The 19,094-nt window shown below is 37.2% G+C and overlaps 1 protein-coding gene across 1 annotated transcript; it reads right to left on the bottom strand.

Moving 5' to 3' along the window:
* Window positions 1-1,043: 1,043 nt before the first annotated feature.
* Window positions 1,044-18,436, bottom strand: LOC149409938 (endothelin-converting enzyme homolog). The gene is made up of 9 exons (XM_089649361.1): window positions 18,368-18,436; window positions 15,150-15,568; window positions 13,905-14,122; window positions 12,605-12,787; window positions 10,169-10,330; window positions 9,478-9,667; window positions 3,960-4,090; window positions 3,630-3,769; window positions 1,044-1,240 (listed from the first exon to the last, which is right to left on the bottom strand). Exons 2-9 carry the CDS (start codon window positions 15,557-15,559, stop codon window positions 1,061-1,063), a joined length of 1,614 nt encoding a protein of 537 aa, XP_089505487.1. The 5' UTR covers window positions 15,560-15,568; window positions 18,368-18,436; the 3' UTR covers window positions 1,044-1,060.
* Window positions 18,437-19,094: the final 658 nt, after the last annotated feature.

Here is a 19,094-nt window from a genome sequence, read left to right as displayed (position 1 = left end):
GATTTCATAACGACTTGGAAAAAATCGTGTGGATAGATCTTTTTACTAAGATTACGAAAATGTTAGTAAAATTTTGTAGAAATGTACATTTATTTTTATTTTTAAATAAATAAATCCATTATTTGGGCTCGTGTCGTCACTACATGAAAATGTCCCGTCTACTGAAAATGTTCCTATTAATTTTGTAAAATTCCCCACTGATTTAATTTTTTTATATGGCATCACTTTGATTTCAGGCGAATTTTTGAATTCGTTCACTAGATTTATTGTTTTTTCTCTGCGAACTTTTCATTTGGTTTGAATTTTTGACAGATGTGAAGAGAACCCCGTACAATTTAGATGTCGGTACGTGTTTTAGAGGTATAATGGTTATGGTGCTGATTTTATCAAAATCAAATTTTATAATATTCTTATTATTATTATAATTTACAAGTACAAGTATATTACATTGGATTTATTAATATAGAAGTTGTACATTATAATGATTTATGATCAATAAGATGGATCAAGGAAAAAAATATTTATGAGATGTAATATTTTTGGTATGCCTCGTTATTCTGCTGTGTCACTCGTGTGGAAAATGTTCTTTTTTTTTAAATGATTTTCGGCTATGTAATCATTGTTTTTTCTCACCTATAAAATTATGTCCCGTCTTTCCGGTTTATAAAAAAAGGTCTGATTTTTCGGATTGAAATTTTCAAAAAATCCCCAGGGTTTCAAAAATACGATTAAAAAAATAATAATAATACAGAATGTTTTCCTTAACCGGAAAAAAAAATTAAAAAATATGATGCAAGTGGCCTATTGTTGCTATCATATGGTATCGCTGACAAGTATGTATAACGAAAACAAGTATGAAAGTATGAAAGAATATGGGTGAAAAAATATGGTATCAAGTGAAAAGCGCAATAAACTCAAATCATGTGTTAAAACAATTTTTTTCAGAATTTTACAATAAACATATTTTTAATTATTATTCTTATTGTAACATATTTGGCAAAACGAGGACTGCAAAAGCCACATTTTTATTTTATTTAGGTATCTATTATTTGGGGCGTGTTCACCAAACTCCACACTTCTTAACTGGGTTCATGTTTGATCCCAGTGGACAGCTGAACTCCTGGGAGAACTCGGGAAAGTTGGAAAGCGAACCGATGACTCTGTATTTATCCATTGAGTGTTCATCCGACTCTATTAGGAAGGCAACTTGTTCCTTCTTTTCTTTGGCTTCACACCAGATCTGCAACAAATAAGGTTTACCGAAAGAGGTTTTATAATTAAACAAAATTTTCCATTTCATTTGGGAGGCGGGTATGGGTACCGCCGTCCAGGGAACCATTCATTGGATAACCAACACCTCTGCCATAAGTCATTCCAAGATAAGTTTGGTGACTTAGTAGGGGTTTCCAGGTTCATGGGATGTGGTCTCTCCAGATCTTGCTGGCGGATGCGGATGATACCCAAATCCACGAAAAACTCATTAAGGCGAAGATTAATGCTAAATCACTATTTTGATTAATCTTTATAACGAATTGGTGTACATTATGAATACCAAAAAATATGCTTTCGATAAATTGAAAGTTTTCCTGTCGATTCGCTTGAGTAGAATACAAATAAAATAGTAATTCACTCAATTAAAAATATAAATATAACTAATAAAATAATAAAAATTATTTAATAGAAATGTATGAACACGTAAAGGAAAAAATCAGTTTCACTTGATTAACTTTTTTTGCTCTCTTATAAAATTATTTACAAATTAAATAAAAACCAGTTTTGTGCTTGAAATCGAATGTTTCTAGGACTCCATTTGTCAAGCGATTTTAATGTCTATTACCTATAATATAATATAAGGCCTATCCGAAAGAGATAAACGGAGACTAGAGGCTTTTGAGATGTGGTCCTATAGAAGATTGTTAGGAATTTCCTGGAGAGACCATATTACAAATGAGGAGGTTCTCCAAAGAATCGAAGGAGGAATGCACCTGCTCAGGACCTTGTCCGAAAGGCGTGCAAGATGGATCGGCCATGTTATACGACAAGAAGGCCTCTTGCATGTCATAATGGAGGGTATGACCGAGGGGACCAACTCTAGGGGACGCCCACGCCGAGAGTACCTGGAGGACCTGCTGGTGGACGTGCGCTGATCATCATATGCAGAAGTCAAGAGAGCCGCACAAGACAGGGATGAATGGAAGAGGAGATTAGATGAAATTGCTGCAAACCAATCCCAGGATTCAAACCAGAGAGAGAGAAGGTTTACCAAGAATATACACATTTTTGGCTTGTAGCTTCCTCTTAACATTAAGAAGACGACTAGGCTAAGCTTAGTTCGTGATAACCGGTACTTAACGACTAGACCAAAACTAAACGCCGAAAACCTAAAATTAACTGATTATACTGAAATACTAGTCCTCAGAGGATTGGATAAATCAGAATAATGTTGATTTCCAATCAATATATTTTTTTTAATATTAAGGTCCAACAAGATCAGAAAGATTTTCACTGACTTTTTATTTCTACATAAAATTCTAAATTATATATTCGATGGTCCAGATAAGCTTTTGTATTTCAATGGTAATACTAGATGTCGGGATTTATTCCAATGTATAAATTCTGGGACTAACTACCATATGTATTCCTCATTGAATAGAATACTAATAGAGGGAAATAATTATACCGAGTCAAAAAAATAACTTAACAAATACAAAGGTTGTTATTATTAATTATTACTATTCATATGTAAAAGCTTATAAATTAATTAAGAAAAAATTGTACACCATTGTAACTTATCTTAGTTAGTGAAAAAAATAACTTTTCGTGGTAAAATTTACATTATACATTTTTATGGTAAAGTAACCACTGTTTTTATTAATCTTAAATATGAAAAACTTATATACCGTGGACTCCCGCTTTAAATTTTTTTTTTATATTAACTCCACACAGGAGGCCCTGAAGAAAAAAATTTCCCTCAGGGCCTATGTCATCTTTGGGGATGCTGTGTGGAGGGTCTTTTTGTGGAGAGGAAGGAGTGAACATGGGTCTTGAAGAGTCCCATGTTGTAGGAGGGAGGAAACACAGAGGCCGGCAGTTTGTTCCACAGCCGAGCTGTTGAACTTAAGAACGAATCGTAGAAACGACCCGTTCTCGTGTGACAAATGTCAACCGTGTACAAATGTTGGGCGCTCGTTTGGCGTGTATCCCGACTACGCACCGGTGCCGAAGGGATCAATGACGCTAGTTCCTCAGAGCATCTTCCATTGTAATACCGATAGAACAAAGACAACATACCTACCTGACGCCTGTGCTCTAAAGATTGCAGTCCGTCTGTTAAGATTGGGGAATCTATCAAACGGACCGCCCGTTTCTGCACAGAGTCAAGGGTTTTTTTCAGGTATTTTGATATGGCATTTATTCAGATATGGCTGCCAAATTCGACAGTAGGGCGCACTTGCGATTTGTACAGGGTCGGCAGTTGTGTACTATTAAAGTATCTGCGGGCCCAGCATATTTACTAATTCGCATAAATTAATTAAAGTTTTAACCTCGAGCAAGCCCCATTTTTAGAGTCTTGTAGTGTCTGAACTTATTTCAGGGTTAGGTTAGGTAAGGTTAGCTTACTATGTTACCTGTGCGTATGAAATGAAGAAAAGCTGCCTATGTGAATAGTCGAGTCCGGGCAAGGTGTAGTTCTTAGCTGCAGTTTTGGAGTACTCCAAGTAAGCGTGAAAAGCCGCTTTCAGACCGCCATTGTCCGCTATATTCTCATCTGAAACATCAATATTGTTGACTAGCTGTTCGCCAGTTGATATCTTTTCGTAATAACTCACAAAGGTTTTACAGAATAAATATAAAAATTACGTGTATCTTATTTCCATATCTCACTTTCAAACCACCTTCTTAATGTGTTTGAACTCTTACCTAAGTAAATGTTAAGCTTGGCATTTCATATAACTTACCTATGGTATTTCTCCCATTCAGATGAAGCCCTTCCACGGAGTAGTTGGAGTACTGGTCTCTGATGCAGGCAGTCCTCAGATAAAATTGGTGGATGCTGTCGTTCGTCCACCAGTTGTTCAAGTTGCCAAATCTACCATCCGGAAATAAAAAAATATAAATGGAGATGCTTAAATTAAATTTAAAAAAAATATTAGACACAATAAAATATGCAAACAAAATTAAAATTGATGATGAAACTTAAAAATGTTAATTTTTATTAATTTATTTATTGAAACTGGGGTATTACAGAAGGTATCACTTACATGCGAACAATCCAGTTATAAAAACTTAGTTAATATACAAATAGATACATAAAATTACAAAATTATAAAATGATTTAATTATAGAAGATGACTTATTAATGACTGTCAAACGAAAAATGTGAAACGGTAAAGAGAGAAAAATATTCAGTCGTATTTGGGAATTAAACCCAGGACCTCTTCCTTACCCGGGAAGTGCTATGACCACTAAGAGAATTCGACCATATCTACTTGCGAGGCTGAAGTCTTGGGTTCAATTCCTAGTTTCAATCGTATTTATGAATTGAACCCAGGACCTCTTCCTTGCCCGGGAAGTGCTATGACCACTGAGAGAATTCGACCACATCTACTTGCGAGGCTGAAGTCTTGGGTTCAATTCCTAGATTCAATCGTATTTTGAATTGAACCCAGGACCTCTTCCTTGCCCGGGAAGTGCTATGACCACTGAGAGAATTCGACCATATCTACTTGCGAGGCTGAAGTCTTGGGTTCAATTCCTAGATTCAATCGTATTTATGAATTGAACCCAGGACCTCTTCCTTGCCCGGGAAGTGCTATGACCACTGAGAGAATTCGACCATATCTACTTGCGAGGCTGAAGTCTTGGGGTCAATTCCTAGATTCAGTCGTATCTAGGAATTGAACCCAGGACCTCTTCCTTGCCCGCTAAGTGCTATGACCACTGAGAGAATTCGACCATATCTAATTGCGAGGCTGAAGTATTGGGTTCAATTCCTAGATTCAGTCGTATTTATGAATTGAACCCAGGACCTCTTCCTTGCCCGGGAGGTGCTATGACCACTGAGAGAATTCGACCATATCTAATTGCGAGGCTAAAGTATTGGGTTCAATTCCTAGATTCAGTCGTATTTATGAATTGAACCCAAGACCTCTTCCTTGCCCGGGAAGTGCTATGACCACTGAGAGAATTCGACCACATCAACTTGCGAAGCTGAAGTCATGGGTTTAATTCCTAGATTCGACCGAATGTTTTTTCTGATTGTTTGTTTCACGTCTTTCGTTTGAGAGTTATTTATTTTATCTTCGATAATTAAATATCACAAGTTGAGGTTTTACCAAATAAGTTATTCTACCATTAAAATATTAAATATTCATCATAGACTTGTGAAAAAGTCAATAGATGTCGATAATATAAATGATGACACTATCTACTAGATTGCAGTTAAAATCGGGTACTGTATCGAACATGAAAACACGAATTTATTGCATTTAATATTATAAAATTTACGAGTTAAAAAATGCACCACGATAATCGGCTACTAAGCGAATCGAGCCAGAGAAAAATCAGAATATTGAACACCTGACGCTGACTCATAAAAACATCTGCGTTTAAACAGTAAACAAGTTTTTTGTTTGATGGTATTGTTGTCACAATAATGCTTCTTGGAGAAATTATAAATACCGAGTTAAAACAAAATATTGTGTCAGTCAAGTTTAAAAATTACCACGAGTGGACGGAAAACCTCCAGTTAAATCGCGATCTGTTAATTATAATTAAAAATTATAAATTCCTGAGTGTCAACTGAATCCTCCATCACGGCGCAATCATTTTAAAGATAACAACTATTTGCAAGAGCTGTTTACGGCCGGCACTCTATCAGCTGAGCCAGACGCATCTGTCATCATTACAATAATGGGGCGTCTCCGTGTGCCGGCTCTTATAATCAACTTAACTGCCCACTGCCGGTGATCACCTAGAGGCTGGCCAATCCCTGCTGCATTGATGCTGACAACCTAAAGGCTGACGAATACCTGCTGGCAACCGACTGAACTGCCCACTGCCGGTGATCACCTAGAGGCTGACCAATCCCTGCTGCATTGATGCTGACAACCTAGATGCTGATGAATACCTGCTGGCTACCGACTGAACTGCCCACTGCCCGTGATCACCTAGAGGCTGGCCAATCCCTGCTGCATTGATGCTGATAATCTAGAGGCTGATGAATACCTGCTGGCTACCGACTGAACTGCCCACTGCCCGTGATCACCTAGAGGCTGGGCAATCCCTGCTGCATCGATGCTGATAATGTAGAGGCTGATCAATTCTTCCTGGCTACCAACTGAATTGGCCATTGATGCTGAAAACCTAGAAGCCGGCCAATTCTTCCTGGCTACCAACTGAATTGGCCATTGATGCTGAAAACCTAGAAGCCGGCCAATTCTTCCTGGCTACCAACTGAATTAGCCATTAATACTGAAAACCTAGAAGCCGGCCAATTCTTCCTGGCTACCAACTGAATTAGCCATTGATGCTGACAACCTAGAAGCCGGCCAATTCTTCCTGGCTACCAACTGAATTAGCCATTAATACTGAAAACCTAGAAGCCGGCCAATTCTTCCTGGCTACCAACTGAATTAGCCATTGATGCTGACAACCTAGAAGCCGGCCAATTCTTCCTGGCTACCAACTGAATTAGCCATTAATACTGAAAACCTAGAAGCCGGCCAATTCTTCCTGGCTACCAACTGAATTAGCCATTGATGCTGACAACCTAGAAGCCGGCCAATTCTTCCTGGCTACCAACTGAATTAGCCATTAATACTGAAAACCTAGAAGCCGGCCAATTCTTCCTGGCTACCAACTGAATTAGCCATTGATGCTGACAACCTAGAAGCCGGCCAATTCTTCCTGGCTACCAACTGAATTAGCCATTAATACTGAAAACCTAGAAGCCGGCCAATTCTTCCTGGCTACCAACGGAATTAGCCATTAATACTGGAAACCTAGAAGCCGGCCAATTCTTCCTGGCTACCAACTGAATTAGCCATTAATACTGAAAACCTAGAAGCCGGCCAATTCTTCCTGGCTACCAACTGAATTAGCCATTAATACTGAAAACCTAGAAGCCGGCCAATTCTTCCTGGCTACCAACTGAATTAGCCATTGATGCTGACAACCTAGAAGCCGGCCAATTCTTCCTGGCTACCAACTGAATTAGCCATTAATACTGAAAACCTAGAAGCCGGCCAATTCTTCCTGGCTACCAACTGAATTAGCCATTAATACTGAAAACCTAGAAGCCGGCCAATTCTTCCTGGCTACCAACTGAATTAGCCATTAATACTGAAAACCTAGAAGCCGGCCAATTCTTCCTGGCTACCAACTGAATTAGCCATTGATGCTGACAACCTAGAAGCCGGCCAATTCTTCCTGGCTACCAACTGAATTAGCCATTAATACTGAAAACCTAGAAGCCGGCCAATTCTTCCTGGCTACCAACTGAATTAGCCATTAATACTGAAAACCTAGAAGCCGGCCAATTCTTCCTGGCTACCAACTGAATTAGCCATTGATGCTGACAACCTAGAAGCCGGCCAATTCTTCCTGGCTACCAACTGAATTAGCCATTAATACTGAAAACCTAGAAGCCGGCCAATTCTTCCTGGCTACCAACTGAATTAGCCATTAATACTGAAAACCTAGAAGCCGGCCAATTCTTCCTGGCTACCAACTGAATTAGCCATTGATGCTGACAACCTAGAAGCCGGCCAATTCTTCCTGGCTACCAACTGAATTAGCCATTAATACTGAAAACCTAGAAGCCGGCCAATTCTTCCTGGCTACCAACTGAATTAGCCATTAATACTGAAAACCTAGAAGCCGGCCAATTCTTCCTGGCTACCAACTGAATTAGCCATTAATACTGAAAACCTAGAAGCCGGCCAATTCTTCCTGGCTACCAACTGAATTAGCCATTGATGCTGACAACCTAGAAGCCGGCCAATTCTTCCTGGCTACCAACTGAATTAGCCATTAATACTGAAAACCTAGAAGCCGGCCAATTCTTCCTGGCTACCAACTGAATTAGCCATTAATACTGAAAACCTAGAAGCCGGCCAATTCTTCCTGGCTACCAACTGAATTAGCCATTGATGCTGACAACCTAGAAGCCGGCCAATTCTTCCTGGCTACCAACTGAATTAGCCATTAATACTGAAAACCTAGAAGCCGGCCAATTCTTCCTGGCTACCAACTGAATTAGCCATTAATACTGAAAACCTAGAAGCCGGCCAATTCTTCCTGGCTACCAACTGAATTGGCCATTGATGCTGAAAACCTAGAAGCCGGCCAATTCTTCCTGGCTACCAACTGAATTAGCCATTAATACTGAAAACCTAGAAGCCGGCCAATTCTTCCTGGCTACCAACTGAATTAGCCATTGATGCTGACAACCTAGAAGCTGGCCGATCTTGCTGGCTACCAACTGAATTAGCCATTGATGCTGAAATCCTAGAGGCCGGCCAATTTTTCCTGGCTACCAACTGAATTAGCCATTGATGCTGAACACCTAGAGGCTGGCCAATTCTTCCTGGCTACCGACTCAATTAGCCATTGATGCTGATAACCTAGAAGCTGGCCGATCTTGCTGGCTACCAATTGAACTGGCCACTGCTGCAGCAGTCGCCCACGCCATTTACTGTATCGTATGGCGCGATGATGCACAATGTGCTCGAATCTGAAAGTATCGCTGAAAGGATTCCGGTTGTATCAGTTTTCTATCTGTGTTTTAAATCCCAGTTGTATTGAAATACATATAACTATTTCTTGTGAATTGGGCTGGCTGTAAAAAATAGGAAGTACCTATAAGCTACACCCCTTTGTACGTTATGTATACCAAAACAATACTTGTAATTAAAATTTCATTTTGATTCGAATCGTTTTTCTTTTATGATGGTTTGGATAGAACACCTCACGGTGTTTTACTTAAATCATTACCCAGGTTGAGGACTGATGTGTGCCGGTGCTTATTATTTACAGTCTTTTCTTGATCAGGCAAACACGTCCCGTACAGGTAAAATGACGGAAATCATAAAAATTCTTGTATATTATTGTACGACAAATAAACCATTCATCTACAGCACAAGATATCTTATTTTAACATTTGTAACGTTTGGGGAGAGATGTAAGTATAACACTGGACATCTGGCAGGGTCCAATTTATAAGTCGGAGTCTGAAAATGCAGCCGATTCTCTCTCTCTCTGTGTCTCTCGTTTTACTGTGGTAAATTGTGATATGTTTTCCTCACCTATCGAACATTTTGCCATCGTCATCAAAGGTATTTAAGGCGTCTAAGAATTGAACCCAGGACCTCTTCCTTGCCCGATAAGTACTGTAACCACTGAGATAATTTGCGGAGGCAAATTGTGAGGGTTGCTGTCTCTCGTTTTATTGTGGTAAAAATATGATTTCCTCACCTATCGTACTTTCTTCCCTGGTCATCAAAGGCATGCGTCAGTTCGTGACCCATCACCGAGCCAATGGCTCCGTAGTTAATGCTCTTTGGATTCTTGCGATGGTAGAAAGGGATCTGCAGGATGCCAGCGGGGAAGCATATCTGGTTTTTGGTGACATCATATACAGCGTTCACCGTGGAGGGAGCAATGGCTGAAGAAAGGAAAGATTTTAATCCGCAGAATTCACAGACGGATGTGCTCGGCGGATCTTACACATCTGCCCTGATGATGGACACTCTAACGTTGTCCGAAACGTTGGCTAAAGAAGGAGTTAGCGCAACACGGCATAACACCCCAAAAACAAATATAAAAAACTTTGTATGTTTGGATAATAAATAATGTTTGTATTGTTTTTTTTTATAAGTTCCACCCTATACTGTAATGGCATATTGTATTATTGATTGAAAGTATGCAAAGTACGTCATTCTAAGTAAATCCTTAGTTTCCTTTGTCTTTTTTTGAGTATGTTGGTTGTTAATGTAAATGTTTTATTTATGTAAATAAATACGGGTGTAGTTATTACTATTAGTAAATACTAAAATTTTAAGATGCAGAATACAGAGAAGATAAGCATTGTTGCAACGCAAGATAGCAAACAATTGACATGACTTTGACTAAATCAAACTGAAAAACGAAATAAGATATAACATACGCCATTCCTTTCGGTTGATAGGTTTGTCCAGTTCTTCCAAATTCTTCTTTGATTCAAGCAACTGGATCTTTACATAATTCTGGAAGTATTCATTTGGCTTCAGGTCAAGTTCAAAGTACTTCTGGTCCAACTCCGCTGCGTTCAGGTTGTAGTCGGGGTAACCTGCAAAAACAGTATTTTGCAGATACGATTATGTTCCCTCCCATCTGTCATCAGGGCATCCTTTTCCCTACTAGGTGCAGCCCTTTACAACTCCGTCTCAATCAATCCTCGTTGTATTTTTAATACCTCACTTAAGCACAGGACAATTATAATAACAAACATGTCATATCAAATGTATAGGACATACAAAGTATAAGAGAACAAATAATTAACAGCCACAGTGCCACTATGGCACAGGAAAAAACAATAATATTAATGTAATATAATTTAGTTTATGTTCTCAAATAAAAACATTTTTTTATTATTTTTTTTTTTAACGGCAATATAAAGCAAAGTATAAAGATACAATATTAAGTAAAAAAAATAAAGTGATGTAGTTTGTTCTCAGTCCTCCTCACTAGGTATTCCTGTTCCAAGGCGGACTGTAGGTTGTTGTATGTGTGTTGATCATGATTTCCTCATCTTCTAATTTGTTGGTTTCCAAAAAATATAAAATCAATTAAGCAAAATGTATTTATGTTTTTGGTCTGTGGGTTGCGTTGGGGTTACTTCATAAATTTAATGATTTCCTCATCTTCATGTTTAGTTAGTCATAATATGATGACTTTTTAAAACTTTTCTATATCCATGGTGTTTTTAATTTCAGTAGGAAGAACATTATATAATTTTATAGCATGCGGAAATAGTGGTTTTTCTGGCCGAAAGATGTATTTAATTATGGAATGTTTAGTAGATTTGAGGATTTCGTCCTTGTAGTGTAGGTGTGTTGTTCAGCAAGGTATTTATATTTTTCTTTAAAATTGAGTAGTGAATTTTTTGAGTACAGTCTTATTATGCTGAACACGTAATTTTTTTTTTTCAATTATTTTGATGGAGTCCTTATGGATTATTTTTATTATTACTTTTTGTGTTTTAACGAGCTGCTTCATTCTGAGTAGACATTAAACATAAACGGTACAAAGGAGGAAGAGGAAACCAAACAATTCCCAGTAGCTTGAGAATGTGGCATATTATAGTAAATTGAAAAAGAAGTTAAGAGCTGGGGGAAGTTTATTCTAGATGAGCGGACCAGTTACACGAAAAGAGCGATCATAGTAAACGAATCGATTTGACAGTAATATCTTGAATAAGAGTCCTTCGAGTATGTTGTCAATCGCTCAAGTTTTGTCGAACACACAGTTCGATATAGGCTGGCTCCATTCTTTGCAACGCGTTGAAGGTCATTAATCCCCCGCATTCCCAATTTCTACCGATTTATAACAAGTTATGTGAAATTCTCCCAATAGAAAAAAATCGCAAAGTAAGCTCCGAAAATTATTAAAACGCGTTTTGTTCTGTTATTTAATAAGTTATAGGAATGAAAAAAATCACAGTGTATCTTTAAATAAAACTAAAGCATTTGTCGAGAGATGTTTGCTCTATTTGAATGGAGTCGTGTTTTATTAAATATTTTCACTAGTTCCGCTTAATTTTTATCGTTTTTTAATATTAGCGCGCTCCCTCTTACATTCGTATTTACATATCTCCCTTTCAAACCATCTTTAAACGCTTACTTCGGGGCCTTAAGCAGATTTTGAACTCTATTCTTTCAGGGATGAATTCAATGAAGGCGATCCCTCAGAAATGGGGTTATACGACAATACTTAGATTTATCAAAACTCATTATCGCTGCATCATTAAAAAACTGGATTCTATAGAAATGGTTTCTGAGGTACAGACTATTGTCTATAGTGAAACTCAGAAATTTCATTTATAATAAATATAGTCCGAAAGTTTTAATTGTGGTCTTACGAGGAACAAACAAATTGTTTCCTCCGAAAATTTTTAATTTCCAATGGAACATGAGAACGGCTTCCTTTAAAATGCGTCACCGGAATCTCGCAACTAGAATTGTATTGTTACATGTAAAACACATAGCTGGTTTTAACTTAAAAATAAATCTGTGTGCGAGTCCACTGCATTAATTATGATTATTACCAACACATGAAAATGGTTTTTCTCCGATTTATGCAATACATAATCTGCAACTCAAATTTTATAACTGCACTTGAAACACAAGAATGGTTTCCTTCGAAATGCGTCAGCAGATGAATCCACAACTGGAATTTTATCTGTGCATTCTGAACACAAAACTGGTTTAAATTTAAGAAAAAAATCTCCTAACCAGTTTAAATTTATTGTAGTTGTACTCTTTTTTACAGCATACATGTCTACAACTAGATATCTATAATTACTGCGGAACGCGAAGATGAAATGAGACAAATGATAGAATACCAATCAATTGGCTGATGGCGTTTTCTTTTAGTACCGCCTGGTCCCTGGTTTCCTTATCCAACCAACTGAGGGTCTGTAAGTTCTTCTTGAAGGCCCCGCGAATATTCTTAATCATTTCTACAGCCTCCAATCTTGATTGTTCGCTGAATATCTCACGCACAAACAAAGCACCCGTCGCAAAAGCTAAAAGAAAAAATAAATTACATTAAAATTCTAAAAAATCTTTAGTTCAGTTTTAAAAAGGATTTTTGGCCATCAGAAGTGAGTTGAGGGGAATGATACACAAGAGGTGAACCAAGGAGCGATCTTTGAGTTTGAGCGTGTTTTGTCCAAACCCAAAACAGACGGTCTATTAACAACTCACTCAATTGCATCACCAAATTAAGATAAAATATGTTTTTTTTTAAATACCCAAAACAAGGCAAATGCCACTATCATGGTGGTAACATAGAACAAATAACAAATACAATAATATAATAGAGATTTTTCTGGGAGAAACAGAAGGACCATTTATCTTCCGGGAAGAAAAACAGTGCTTGTTGAATAAATTAAAATAAAACTCAAATGTTTCTATTATTAATTTACCAGTCATTGCGTTCAGAAAATAGAAAAGCATTCTCAACCCAACCTAACCTAACCCTCTTATTTATTTCGAAGCCTTCAAAATATGTGATATTTTTTGCGACACGTCAACGGGTCAGAGAATAGGAACTTTATTCCTCCCTCTGCCTATGTACACCTGTGATTCTCGATGCAAATTTCAATGCCCCACATCAAAGATTATTTAGAAAATCAGTGCCGTGCCATAATACGAGTCGATCAACGACAGTTGAAATTGGTCGTGATCTTTTATTGTCTTTTTTCACTGCTGATGTATATTTATTTAATAACCACGGTATAAATATACCATAAATAATAATTGCATGTCACAGAATACAAGAATAATCAAATACTATAAATATGTATATTTTAAAATAACTATTAACTGTGGCAGTTGATCGTAAATTGAAGTCAGAGAGTGTAAAATGAATACAAGTTCTAGAAGAATATAAAAGTGTGTATTGTTTTTCCGCTAGCATAAAACTTAACTATAAACATGCTGAATATACCGTCTAAGGCCACAAAGTCAAAGGAGTTTGGAAAAAAACTTAATAAACAGCCTAGGCCAGAGGGATATCTTACGGGCCAGCCTTACAGTGGGAATCTTACGGGAACTATTCAGACTATCTCCGTTTCAAAAACGCATGCCATACTAGGAAGTAACCAGATGTCTGTTGGGAGTAAAATTTGATTTACCCACCCATGGCGTCATTGGTTTCCGAGGCACACTTGAGCCGTGACACTTCGTCTCTCTCGGAGTCAGTCATCGCCTCGCCGTTCTCGGAGTCAGTCATCGTTTCGTCACTCTCGGAGCCAGTCACTACCTCTTGGAATGCACTAGCTGCATCTCTGAAGTTCTTGCTAAGGTAGGGAGATAAGGACTTGACCGCCTGCCATATCATGTAGTTGTTCAGGGTACTAGAAGCATAGAATTGATGCACCAAGAATTGAGTCAACAGAATTCATTGAGTGAATTGAATCAAGCGTGAGCTGCCTCTGAGTAAGATTGAACCTCGCGCACAGATCACTCAAGCGTGATGGTGACAGCCCGCTCAGTGCCATATGCACGATAAGGTTAACATTTTTTAAGTCAGAAACAATGACGTCGATGTTCAACTGCATTACAATATCAAAAATAGAATAAGCTTTTGCTGGTTGGACCCCACATCTGCAAAAATACTGAAACGAATCCAAAAAAAGTTTCTAAGGTTTCTTTGTATAAGAATTCATGGTGAGTATCCGTGATATTGATATGTCACATGGATTTTCTTTTTGAATCACTCTATGACAGTGTCCAGTGAGGGGTAAGAACAAGATGTATGGTGATTCTAAATGGTATCTCTAGGACTCTTGAAATTTTCAACATTGGCCTAAAAGGTTTCTATAACAATAATTTTTATTTCATCACGCCGTTTCCCAACAGTGGTAGGCAGAGATAATGGACCGCCAAACAACTCGGTCTTGGTAAACACTCCTTGCCTCATTCATACATCATCGTACATACATCGTCATACATCGTCTTATAAATATTCTTCTGTTATTCACTCATTTGTTCGTTCATTCATTTTTTTTCATGCTCAAACCATATAAACGTCCCTCTCTTAACCTTACTCATTATGCTTACGCCTTGTATTATTTGCGGAACTCAAAATTTCTTACACGAGCATACATGGTCCACATACGCCTTTCAGTCTACTTTCACCCTTCCTCTGCCAGTTCCATACATCACTGCCGCACATCAGGATAGGTTCCAGCACTCCATTTTCGAATGCTAGCTTCACTTCTTGGGATAATTTTTTGTTATTGCCAACTGCGTTCAGCCCTCTATTAATGAGATCCTTACATTTAACCTTCTTTCTATATATGTATCACCCTTTTCATTTCTCGTAAACATATTTCTTAATTAATAAATCTGTAATGCACAAAAAGATCCATAGTTACTGACTTCCTGCCTTTTTCCGTATCCGCATACCGGTTCACCAGGATATTTAACTTCATCAAGTAATCTTTGGGGTAAACCACGACTCTCTCTTTAGTGGTGATCTTTCTTGACACCATTCTGAATACATTGTTGAAGTAGTCCTTCCAGTTAATGAAAGAGCTCAACTCTTGCAACTCTTGTAAGGACACGGTGTGGTACAGCTCCTCTTTATCACGTCTGTTCTCGCTAGGGGTTGTAATGTTTGCCAGTTCCGTCTCAAACTTTATGACGTCGAGCATCTGTGTTCTGGCGTCAGTTTCGTTGGCTCCAAGAAGCACAGAGATGTTTGTCATGAATTTGAGATAGGCGTCTAATATTTTTTTGTTCTCTGTTTTGTTTAAATAATTGTTGCGAGTTGGCATCTCGAAAATCATTTCGAAGATCTGAAATTAAATTAATAATAATCCATATGATGACGATTCAGATTACACACCAAATCTGGATGCTGTACGAGAGAGTACGTTTCGGGGTCTAATATCCTAAATTAGATTTTTGAGAGAAGTTGCAGCAGAAACAAAGATACTGGAGTGGAATCACGAGCGACTTAGGTAAAATAACATGTGGAATGCCCCAGGGATCAATTCTTGAGGCGTTGCTGTTCCTAATCTATGATAATGACATAACAAAGTGGGGTTTTAAAGGAATTCTACAGCTTTATGCGAATAACACAGTAATTTTTTTATAGCAAACCGAATCTATCGGAGCTTGAAACGGTAATGAATGTTGATATTTCCCATTTCACAAACTGGTTGAGAATAACCAAACTGACCCTCAACGTAAAAAAACGCATTACATACTTTTCGAAAACAAGAGAAATTGCAGCCTCACTATCAAAATTAGTGACAACTTCTCGAAAAGAAAACGAACACAATACAGGGTGTATCGGCACTAACCCGACAAACTTTAACCAGCTATTCCTTAGCACATTTGGAGTAAAAAATGTTATGTGCACTTTGCTGTTCGGTAGCATTTTTTTTCAATTAAAAACAAAAAAATTAAAAATTTCCACACTACATCACTGTCATTGGCATTGCGTTTCGTGTTCAACAGCTGTTATAAGCAAGTATATCAAAAGCGTCTTCGCTCTTTCGCACACACTAAATAATAATAGTTAAAAATGAGACGAATGTTACCGTGCCATTTCGTTGTGATTGTAAAAGTGCGCCAATATAGGTACACACGTGCATTATTCAACGGAATTCGAATAAAATATTTGCCAGATGGGTTTTCAAACTTTGACAAAGGATAAAACAGTGGTGACATGTGGTGAAAATATGAATAATAAATTTTTTATTAAAAAAAAAACGTTACCGGACAGCAAAGTGCACATAAGAATTTTTACTCCAAATATGCTAAGGAATAGCTGGTTAAAGTTTGTCGGGTACGTGCCGATACACCCTGTATACATATTATATAGATTCTCAGCTATCGTGAGATCTCCACATAAACCATGTGAAGGAGAAAATTACCCGCATAACTGGTGTTCTATATAAGTTTCAAGGATTACTACCCATTAATATAGTAACTTCGGTGTATTATGCCATGGTACATTCACACCTATCCTATCTCTGCTAGATCTGAGGCTTTGCCTCAAAGAAACTGATAGCTGACCTGCAGGTGTTCCAAAACTGAGCTCTCAGAAATGTTCTTCGTCTTCCATGAGACACACATATCAAGGAAATCTATTTAATTTCTGGTATCCTTCCCATCACAGTCTTTCCCAAACATGAAATCACGACAACCATCCTACAAATCACTCAACAATCAATCCACTCTGCTTTACAATCAAGACACCCACCACCACAATACTCGGAATAACAATAAAATTCGCATTCCTCTAACACACACTACGAAATATGGAATAAAATATCTTAACTATATTGCTTACACACTCTATAACTCTCTTCCAGATATGTATAAAAACAGCCAGCATTATTCAAGCATTCAAAGGCTTTAAAATAATAATTTTTGTAAAACTTATAAAAACTAAAATACGAAATTCTCGTCAATTTGTACTATGTTTTGTTTCTCTCTCTCTCCTTTTCTATCCCTTGTATTTGTAATCGAACATAATCTATTTTTACCAATGTATTTTTGGGTAAGTATCTTTTTCTAAATTCTGATCTTGTCGCTTTGCTTATGTTTATATCCCTGTCTGTTTCCTTTTTTATTTCTTCTTGTTTTTTCTACTTAACTTCCCTTTTTCCATTCGTGTACTGTTTTGTATGTGAAACTTATAATTATAATATCAAAATACCAATGTTTTAACTCCTATTGTAAGTTCCTCTCGTCCTACAATGAGTTTTATAACTATTCTATCAAGAAATGAAAATAAAAAAATAAAAAAAATGAACGGCGGAAGTGCGATTTACAAACATGCTACTTACTGACAATCGATATTCGACAATTAAATATAGAAACAAGAAAGAAAATAAATAAATATTTTATGTATGGAAGTAAACAAAACATAAAAGAATAAATATTCGTGCGCAATAAATGAAATCAATGAAGCAGATAAAACAAAAACATGTTATGCAGTGATCTCGTTAAAATTAGAACTGCAAAGTGTTTGATAAGTACAGCTTTAAACATCGATAGAGGCACTTCAAAAACATCAGCCACATTAGCAAAAGATTTACCAATGATTTGTAATCTATTTATAACAGAAATATCCCGTAACCTTAGTATAATTATCGTCAAAATAATACAAGGAACCTAATGCAGGCCTGGGGAATCTTTTCTTTTTTAATTTTAAAAGACGTTCGAAAATTGATGTACTTCAAAAACGGGTTGATTTTTTGAAGTGTTTTTTATGTGTTGTTGTGCCGAAAACATAGTTGACTGAGAGTAGCAAAATCCTGATTCGACCAAACCACTTTGCATTTCCTCTATCTGTAAATTTGTGTGTGTGTTCCGTGTCCTGTCAATCATGTCAAGACGGTAGCCGTGTTTGACAGTGCCTTTTTATTCCACCCGAGTACATGAGCGTTGCGACTGTTGCGAGCTTTCAAGTGGGAGTGATCAACATTCCGCGAAGTCTACTGTTCACCGAATTAATAGTTTATAATAATTGTAATTACAAGTACCCATAAATTTTCTAAGCTGATTCTAGGTATCAAGGCATTCGTAGTTGAAAAGTGTTGATCTTAAAAAAGTGTGTTATAAAGCTTCACTATACTTACAGTAATGACATTCTTCGATGAATTTTGTGCATCTCGTACAACAGCCCAGTTAAAAAATGCTTCCGTGGAGTACCTGTAAAATAATAAAACATTTCTACTCGTATGTCAAAGTATTTAGGGGAAAAAAATTGGAAGCGTTGGAATTGAACACTTTCCAAATTTAAAAAAATCCAGATGATGTAAATTAGGACAATATGAGCTCGAGATGTTAGCAGAACAAACAATGTACAGAAAGCTCTCGGCAGAAACAGAAGGGAGATTTCGAGTTGATTGAATCACACTGCATCCGGAAAAGATGGCATAGGCCCCGAGGAAAATTATTTACATCAGGGTTCGTGTGTGGGGTTAGTTTAAAAAAAATCTTCATAACGGTTCTAAAGAATATTTTCGTATCCTGTTGGGAGGAGAAATTCTGTGAAAAAATCAAAGATTTCAACACAAAAATAACAGGTTCCTTAGCCAAATAACTTTAAAATTATCAGTATAAAATAAAGCGATGGAATATCGAAAAAAAAACTTGCTTTAAAAGAGCCGAGTTGGCAAACTAATGCTGTTCAATTTTATTTTTTTAAAGAAAGATAAATATTCACGGATTACGAATAACCTGACAATATCAAATAATAACCAACAAAGCTTTGAAAATGTTGGGATTTATTTTAAGGGTATCTAGTGATTTCAAAAATGTAAATACTGTAAAAACATTATATATGTCACTTGTAAGGAGTCA

Source organism: Hesperophylax consimilis, chromosome 29 (genome assembly GCF_061612785.1).
Source record: "Hesperophylax consimilis isolate HC1 chromosome 29, BYU_Hcon_1.0, whole genome shotgun sequence".
NCBI lineage: Eukaryota > Metazoa > Arthropoda > Insecta > Trichoptera > Limnephilidae > Hesperophylax > Hesperophylax consimilis.
Note: the sequence above shows the minus strand (reverse complement) of the source record. Positions and strands in the feature narration are given on the sequence as shown.